Here is a 9650-nt window from a genome sequence, read left to right as displayed (position 1 = left end):
TATACCCAAAACGTATACCAACTAATTTAAATTTTCAAAACGACCATCTAACTCCCCTACTATCGTATGACGTACACCATCGAATCAAGGGAGTTTGGTATCTATAAATACCATACTTAAACCACCATTTTCCAAAACCCATTTTTCCCTCCAAAACACCTTTGTGTAACCACATTTTCTCCTCTTCAACCACCATGGCTTCTTCGTCTTCAAGCTCGGGAGGTACCCCAATTCCCACTCCTCCACACACTCCACTAGAGGACGTCCTTACTTTCGAAGAACTTCTCGAGCATTATTGGCAAGTGTTTGAAGCTGAGGGCATTCATGAGGAACACCCCGACCCGTTGCTCCACCTACACGCTGAATTGGATGCCGATTTAGCAATTCTAGATGTTCCCCTAGGTGTTGCTGGTGATCAGGAATTGGATGCCAATTTACCAATTCCAGATGTTCCCCTAGGTGTTGTTCCGGAAGTTGGTGCAGTGAACGTCGAAGAGGCGATCGAGGATGTTGCTGTAGTGAACGTCGCTCAGGAGATCGAGGACGTACTTGAAGCTGATGTTGAACCTGATGCTGAGGAGATCGATGAGGTTGTGGCTGAACTTGAAGCTGATGTGAACATAAGACCGAGAACTCCTCCTCAAGTGAATGAAAAAAAACGAAGGAGAGGAGATGAGACACCTTCCCCACCACCACACCCGCAAGGAAGAACCTGAATATGTTGTTTAAGGAGGGAAGATGCTTATTCAACAATACGTTGTTATCTGTTGTTTAAGGAGTTTATCTGTTTTTTTATGTTATGTGATTTATGTGATTTAAAGTTTAAGTTTAAGTTTAAAGTTTATCTGTTGTTTAGATGTGAATTATGTTGTTTAAAGTTTAAATTTTAAATATTTTAATATATTATGGTGATTGAATGAACGTCATACGATAACCCTATTACATGAACGACTAATTAAAAAATCGGAAATTAAAAAAATACAGTTACATATTTCAGTTAAATATTTTTGTAAATACAGTTACATATTTCAGTTAAATATTTTTGTAAATACATACAGTTATTTGGATTAACTTACAGTTATTTGGATATCATTACAGTTATTATACACTTAAAGGAGTTTACATATAATTACAGTTATTTTGGATCCAACGTTACAATGCATCCAACGTATAACTAAAGATTAACTCAAATCAAGGATGCCAAAAGACTAAAAGAACAAATGGAGAGACTAAAAGAACAAGACAAGTACCTTATTCAACAATAACATTGATAATAATAAAAAGAACGCAACCAAGAGAACAAAGGATAAATAAAAAGTAAGAAGAAAAATAACACAATAACATAAAAACAACAAGTTAAGAAACACAAATGAAATTGATAATAATAAAAAGAACGCAACCAAGAGAACAAAGGATAAATAAAAAGTAAGAAGAAAAATAACACAATAACATAAAAACAACAAGTTATGAAACACAAATGAAATTGAAAATAATAAAAAATAAGAAAACAATATAATGAAAGAACAAATTATGAAACGAAAATGGTCTATTTTTCTACCATAAAGAAACTTTTCTTGTAATACGAGCATATAGAGGTAAAACAGTCCTTTTATGAAAAAAATCGTATTTACATAATCAAATTCTTCAAAATCAATCAGCGATTTCAATGAAATCAACGTGTTGTTACATAATTTGATTCATTAAAATCATCAAAAACACCAAAACTCGATTATTACAAAAACTAAATCATCAAACACACGATTATTACAAAATCAAATTCATCAAAACATTATTTGCAGAAGAAGATAATCGATTTAATTTGATGTTGAAAAATATATATCGCAAGAAGAAAGCAAATCGAATAAATAACGCAAAAAACAGAGATGAGAAGACTAGAGCGTTTAATATTCTTTTGTTCTAGGGTATTGTTCTTTTGTTCAAGATAAACGTTCTTTTGTTAAACACGCGCGTTATATGTGTTTTTTATGTCGTTTTATTTCAAGTGCACGCATTGGGTACCAACTATACATATATGACTTTGGGTACCACAGCTATAAAAGTTAATATTGTACCAAACCTATATGACATTGGGTACCAGGCTAATAACACATTTTCACACCAAATCATAAGAATTTTGAAATGAACACAACTTGTAGTACACGAACTAAAAACACAAATGTAAAAGGGATCAACACCAGCGAGTGTTGGGGGTAACAAATCATAAGAAATTTGACTAAACCAACATTTAAAGGGATCAACTTGTAGAACTTGACGACATTGCAATATAGAACAATGTCGTTAAAATATTACACACATATATTGGTGCCAAAACTACAAAGTATTCCATCCCCTTTAACCAAAATGCATAGTGTAAGGGAAGTATTGGTCACCAAACAACAAAAGCACGGTATAGTTCATACGCAACCGATAAACAAAGTTGATGATTAAACACTCGAACTAAAATAAACATAAGTTCATGACACTAGACTATTATAAATCAACGGCAATGGGTAGCAATTATCTCCGGTATCAATGGACGGCAAGAGTTGTAGTCTGAATTCAAATGGGACAAGAACAGAGCCTTCCGGGCAGCGCCTATCTCCCCCTGCCATGGAAAGTAAATAACCAGCATGCTAAGTGTATTTTAACATAACGTTATGTTCCAATCAACAAATTTGATTAACATAACACTTACCACATGCATTGACTTTTTGAAAGCATTAGCAGTCTCCCGGATCGCCATAAGCATCACAACCCCGCATGCATGACTGTGTAGGAGGAATAGCATAGTTAATTATATATTAAATGTACACAACTGAGGGAAAATAAACTAAGGGAATATCAACGGCCATATACTTGTCATTATAATCAGGAAAACCAACAACATCCAGGGGCCATTTCCCCATTTGCTTAGTCTGCCATGCCGGGGATGCGTTAAACTCCTTGTCAGTCTCCAGTAAGACGTAGTCAACGGCAGGTATCTGGAATTTAAAAAACTGGTTAAATGAAGCTAAAAACATTATTCAATAATGTTTACCACCGCAAAAATTAGTAAGGACTACAAATCTCTAGTCCGTATACCAATTTCTTTAATTCCGCAGAATGCTCTGCAGCGGGATTTTTATACATGCTGTCAATGAACCATATCTTCTGGTCTTTGAGTGCAAAAGCAACACACCACCAGTGTTCGTTTTCGACAACTGGAACAAAAACCTGTAATTTACAAAGTCTAATATCTCTTAAACCTGTCTTCATTCAGTAATAACAATGACACATAGGTGATGAGATATGGACTAACAAAACAGGTACACAATTTAATGTTTGGTATTCAATATACCAATTCCTAACGACTTTTGGTACCAATACGGAACAACACCATCAACTGTTTGTATCAAACCTAAAGACAATGGGTCCCAATCACATGCCATGTGAACGTTTGGTACCAATGAATATGGATAATAGTCACATGCATGATGATGTTTTGGTTAGCGATCATGTGTTAAGTCAACATGAGTCAACTATTGCGAACATACAAAATATCTAATAATGAGGGATGAATAGTATAAGATGGTAATACCACAGAAATATCCGAGGAGACCACCTTCCTAAGTGGTTGCGACCACTTCTTGAACAACCCAGCATATGTTTCTTTCGTCTTTAGCTTTTGATGCTGCCAACATAGGATTTAGCATTCAATAAACTGGATCAAACATAACGTATATTAAAGACCTAGTTTTAGTACTCACTGCAAACATAGAGTCAAGCATAAGTCTGCGACAACTCTTTGGAAATTCACTAGCCCACTCCCGGTTGTAGAGATATGCAATTGTACGAACATACTGGGAATTCACATAGGACCTGGGGTGAACAACCGAGTAACACATCTGCTGGTTTGCGTCGTTCCCATCACATTCAATCAACATAGCCCCTCTGCAAAACAACAACGATTTAGTAGATTTCAACAAACAGTGGGGTAATTATCATCTTTTAGAGAATCGAACATACCCTGCTTTCTTTTTGGTGTCGTAAGCCTCTACGTACTTCAAAATAGAACTGTCTGCCTTCGTCATTCTAATACCTAGTCGTTGACGAGCTGTTCTCATTGCTATTGCCTTCTCACTAGGCTTACGGGATCTCTTTGTCGCAGTGCGGGGTTTGGGACTAGGTTTAGGCCTCGCTGCCTTTATTCTTGTTCTCACCTGACCATCACCACCTGGTTCAGCACCATCAAAATCTTCAGGATTGGAACCATGAACAGCACCATGGTCCAAACCTTCACCCCCACCCCTTGTATTCTCGGTCCCATCGGCACCCGGACCCTCTGCATTATCTGCACCTTCAGCTTCACCAGCAACCGGACCCGTTGTACCACCATTTGCTCCTTGGTTCTCATCATCATCATCATCACCAGGTTTATCTTGATCCGCGGTATTACCAACATCTTCTTCATCTTCGTCACCTTCCTCGCCATCTTCTTCATTATCTTCCTCGCCATCTTCTTCATCACCTTCCTCGCCATCTTCTTCATCACCTTCCTCGCCATCTTCTTCATTATCTTCCTCGCCATCTTCTTCATCACCTTCCTCGCCATCTTCTTCATCACCTTCCTCTTCATCTTCTTCATCTTCGTTTTCGGGGTCCTCCAAAACATCATTTTGTGGCTCCACAAAATCATGTTGTGGTGGCTCTTCTACTGGGCCCTGGGGGTCTGCCTCTTGCTGCACAACAGGCACCACTGGCCCTTCTTCTTGTGGTCCGCCTTGGTCTCCCTCGGTATGACCTTGCTGGACAGGCTCATGACGTGGCTCTTGTTGTGGCTCGTGTTGCGGCAGTGCCTCCATAGGCTCATTCTGCATGGCCTCCTAGTGCTGCACTAGCTCAACCACTTGTTGTGGGGGGGCCTGCTGCACTTGCTCTGCCTCCTCCATAGGCTCATTCTGCACGGCCACCACTGCTGGAACATGCAGAAACTCAAACACGGGCTGCTCCACAGGCAAGGACTGGTAATTCACAAACACATTTTCTTCACCTCCCAATGGTTGTTCCACTGTGTGTTGCACATTGTCTGTTTCATCCTCCTCCAGTACAATGACATCTAACTCACTCAGGACCTTGTTGACCGACTTATCCACCGCCATTGGCTCACCATCCACGTTAATATAAGCATTATCGCTGATTTGGCGATGGGAACTGCTAGCAGGGGAGGGATCTTTTTCAGCAACACCAGGGGAGGGATCTTTTTCAGCAACACTTTCCTTTGCCCCCAGCCTGCGTATGATTACTTGTTCTCGTATCACGACACGGAGGTCTTGCAGTAAGGGGGCCATCCTTTGCATAACCTAATACCAAGGTCAAACAAATAGGACGCTTTAGTCTAATACATTGACACAATATTATTAATAATGAACAGTCTATAAAAATGCAAATAATACCGTTTGGTACACGTTCAGTATTTACAAATATATTCCAGTTTCTATTATTTGGTACACAGTCCGGTGTACCAAATTTCTTAACCACCATGACACTCATAAGTCTTTCATCTGCTTTAAAAGACTTCACAATAATACTTTGGGGGATTAAGCAGTCCTTAAATGAAAGAATCACCATTCTTTCATTGTCATTGGACTACAGAATCCTCCCAAGGTATTATTATAAGCTTTCTGAAGCTACACTTGTACACTTGTATATCGTCCTTCAAACAACAGCATATAGAATGTGTTTAATACCAATACAAGAAAAATTGATATCAAACTACTGCTACTCATACCATATCAGCAACCTCTTCTGCCAATGGCCTTCTTTCTCCAAATAGAGGATGGGGCTCCCGGTAAACAACATCAAACGTCTGTTGAAATGAAATAAAACCAAGAATATATTTAAGAAGTACTAATAACAATGTCATATTTAAAGCAACAAACACCATATATTGATCACAGGAGAATACACACCGATAACCTCCCATAGTCTTCAGTAGGCTTCCTATCATGAAGTTTCACCTTCTCCACTTCCTCCTCAGTCCAGACTTTTAGTCTGGGGAACTCGTCCCAACGGACAGGAAGCCGACATAAACGATCTAGATAAAAAACCTGCCAGAAATGGATAACTAATTAAAACATGCCAGAAAAGGACTACAACATATAACACTTATAATGAACATACTTATTAAATGTCAATTTCAGGAGAGCACTCACCAACAAAAACAAAACACAACCACCAGTCCCAGCCGCATAACCCTGAACTTCTAGCTTCCGCTGGCATGTGATCGCGTAGTCTAGCAGCCATTTGTGACAAAACTCACACCAGTTATACTGATCTGCGTCCTTTGCAACACATACAGCACCTAGCAGTTTCGTCGACATGTTTGCACCATCAGTAGAAGGACAAAGAATCTGTCCCATTACCACAATCATGAAGTTCTCCATGAACTCAGTCCTTTGACGTTGATTTGCGAGCGGCACTAAGTTGCCGAGCTTGTCCAAGGGACCTAACAACACGCGAGTTGCGTTGGATATCAGTACTGTGGTCTTGTTGTTTGCAGGGTTTTTCTCACCATACTTCACTGCATACGCTAGAGCTTTTCCAGCCGGCAAATCAGAATCCTTTTCAGGGACGGGAAGCCCGCTGTTCCTCAAACCAAACACATCTTCCCAATGGCCAGGTGTGATCGGCAACACATGCCCGTCACCACCTACCAGATAACTGTTGACTCCGTCCAATCTGGTCATCAGCCAATAACAAAGCTGCCTCGGAAGCTTGGATATTTTCAACTCCAACAATCCTCCAAACCCCATTTTTTGCACACAGGCTCTTCTAGAGTCATCAAATCCAGCAATGATCTTTGAGAAAGCATCAGTGCGGCATATAACACTCGGTTGCTACCAACATGCCATTAAGTAAGTCAGAACCTAACATAATATCTGCTTCACAATCACATAATCATAATCTCAAGAATTAAATTACCATATACCTTGCGATCGCAATTAGCCCTTTGGGTAGCAACTACAACATCATGACACTTGGCATATTCACCCCTAGATATTGGATGTTGGGGGATTGGAACCTGATCAGAGGGTACAACAACATATTATTAAACAACTAGTTGATACTAATTTAATGAATACATATTAAAATAACGGTATAGATGTCATTCATACCCGCAGAAACACTCTCCTATTCTTGCCTCTCTTAGTCATTCCCTTATCTTTAAGAGGAGACTTTCCTTTTCTACGCTCTTTATCAACAATCTTACCAACCTTTTTCTTCAGCAACAACTTCTTCTTCACAGGCTTCCCCTGTTCTTCCTCGTCATCAGTATCCCCACGACGCCTCTTCCTAATCACCTTCAAATGTTTCTTCCTCAACCCATGTTGTTCATCTTCTGGATACCGCCTAACATTTTGGCCTACATGCTTCGGATGCTTCTTCCCCACTCTACGGACATCAGCTTCTCCATCTTCCTCGTCATCCTCTTCATCATCATTTCCTTCATCCTCTACATCATTAGCTAAACGCCTGCTCTTAGCATACTTCCTACTGCGCTCTTTCATCTTCAACTTAGCACGAGCATCAACTTCAAGATCATCATAAAACTCATCATCCTCCTCTACAACAACAGGACGCCTTCCTTTAGCATTACCCGTTTTCCTGCCCTGATTTTTCAACTTACACTTTACACCAACATCATTTTCCCCCTCATCCTCATCCTCATCTACATACTCTTCGTCGTCGTCTTCTTCTTCGTCCTCTAACTCCTCACCCTCCTCTTCATATGGTGTATCTTCACTATCATCCCCTGATCCAACGAGATCTTCCTCGTACTCTTCATCATCTTCATCAATTTCCGGTTCCACATACTTCTTACGGTTACTAGTGCCGGGTACCTGGGGAGGTTTATCCTTAAAAACTTCATTCATTGCAAATTTCTGCTAATATACGAAAACAAATTCCATGATTACGTAATGCACAAACATATTCATGATTATTTAATGAAAAGACATATACAATATTAAGTAATACCAACCAAAATATTATATGGCTATCATAAAATTATATAAACAACACTTAACAACACTCACCCATTGCTTATTTGATCCGGTGTGACCCTTTTTGAAGACCATCCTGAAATTACAAGGGGCCAATAAAGTGAATAAGAAACTGAATAACGAACTAACAATTACTTCAGGATTTTGAACTTTCAGAACAGCTAGGCATTACCAAACAAATACGACACTGAATAAGAAGCAACAGATGAACACATAACCAAAACATAACAAATATAAGCAATATTAAACCCTACGTTTGGTCAATTTATATAACAATTCAATAAACGAGTAACCATGTTTTGGGATATTCATGACAAAATACACAAACATTAACATATTTTAAGAACATTTTGACCAACATAAGCAGAAATCAAAATAACAATTAAAGAACAATTTTTGTACCTCGGGATTATTAATCAAATTTATTATAACAGAACCCACTCCAAACCATCTAATTAATACGTATTATAACTATAATTCAGATAAAGATTTATGACTACAAATTCATTACTAACTTGAATCAGATAAAGATTATTTATTACAGAGTACAAAGTCATTTCCAACTACAATAGCATGCAAATTTCCAAACTATGTAAAAAATCAACACTTTCTATATTCCAGAAATCATACAACTTGCATAATAATCACCAACTTATATCAGAATTGCATAAAAATCATACCAAATCCATAATTATAAACCCTAATTATATTATTGTTAATAAAAATCAGATTTTTACCCAAAATCGAAATGAACCCTAGATTATAACAGCAGAATACCTATACAATATTCTTCAATAAAGATTAACTCTTTACCTGAGATTTCGCAATTCACCAACTTCCTCTCGCAAGAAAAAACTTCAACCTCCTATCAATTATATAGTACGGGACGGCAGTTAAGAAGTGCGGCGGTTTTACGGCAGTTACGAAGTTGTAGAATGGGAGGCGGTTAATCGATTGATGATTCCGAATTTGGAGGGAGAAGAAACGAAACGAGCGGGAGACGAACTGCAAGAACTGAAGCTTCCAAGGTAAGTTTTAGGAGAGAGAGTGAAAAGTTGGGTGTTAAATTTTATTACATCAGTTATTACAATTTACAGTTGCCAACAATATTTCCCCAAAATAATTAAAAGGAAAACAAATTATATTTTTTGAATTTTGGACCAGATTTTTAGAGAGAGAATGAGAAATAAAAGGAGAAAGAAATTAAAAGTGGGCCAAACAACTTCATCCCCTTGCATTTACCTTTACCCTTGGTATAGTCTTCAAAGACTCTAGCTGGTAGAGTCTCAGAAACCCTCATCGGAGACCCTCCTCTTTTCCAATATTCGTAGCTGTCCTATCATAGCTAAACGTCTAGGTCTCAAGAAGCTAAATAGATTCCGTTTTAAGAATTCTCGTCCACGTGTCATCAATGTGTCATTAGATGATGATGCACTTTGGTCACATGCAATGTTTGTACTCGATCAACAAGATGAGGACCAGGTTATATTTGTTTGCTCTTTTCTTATATCTGATCTTGTTGTTTTGTGCTTTAGTTGTGTAGATTCGTATGTAACTATCTCTTTGGCTTCTATATACGTTGAGAACTAGGCATATGATTTTCTGGAG

General features: G+C 38.4%; 2 protein-coding genes across 2 annotated transcripts; both read right to left on the bottom strand.

Moving 5' to 3' along the window:
- Positions 1-2206: 2206 nt before the first annotated feature.
- LOC130469499 (uncharacterized) lies at positions 2207-4856 on the bottom strand. Its single transcript, XM_056838843.1, has 7 exons — positions 4006-4856; positions 3747-3930; positions 3578-3670; positions 3082-3213; positions 2857-2981; positions 2696-2768; positions 2207-2605 (listed from the first exon to the last, which is right to left on the bottom strand). The coding sequence occupies exons 1-7, from the start codon at positions 4854-4856 to the stop codon at positions 2498-2500; spliced, it is 1566 nt and encodes a 521-aa protein (XP_056694821.1). The 3' UTR covers positions 2207-2497.
- A 6-nt stretch (positions 4857-4862) lies between these two features.
- On the bottom strand, positions 4863-9074 carry LOC110793067 (uncharacterized). The gene is made up of 9 exons (XM_056838842.1): positions 8856-9074; positions 8076-8118; positions 7155-7922; positions 6968-7060; positions 6192-6875; positions 5949-6086; positions 5768-5845; positions 5458-5625; positions 4863-5339 (listed from the first exon to the last, which is right to left on the bottom strand). The coding sequence occupies exons 2-9, from the start codon at positions 8115-8117 to the stop codon at positions 4863-4865; spliced, it is 2448 nt and encodes an 815-aa protein (XP_056694820.1). The 5' UTR covers position 8118; positions 8856-9074.
- Between the last annotated feature and the right edge of the window lie 576 nt (positions 9075-9650).

The sequence above is a fragment of the Spinacia oleracea genome, chromosome 3, assembly GCF_020520425.1.
Source record: "Spinacia oleracea cultivar Varoflay chromosome 3, BTI_SOV_V1, whole genome shotgun sequence".
Lineage (NCBI taxonomy): Eukaryota > Viridiplantae > Streptophyta > Magnoliopsida > Caryophyllales > Amaranthaceae > Spinacia > Spinacia oleracea.
The sequence above is the reverse complement of the archived record's forward strand: the minus strand, read 5'-3'. Positions and strand labels throughout refer to the sequence as shown.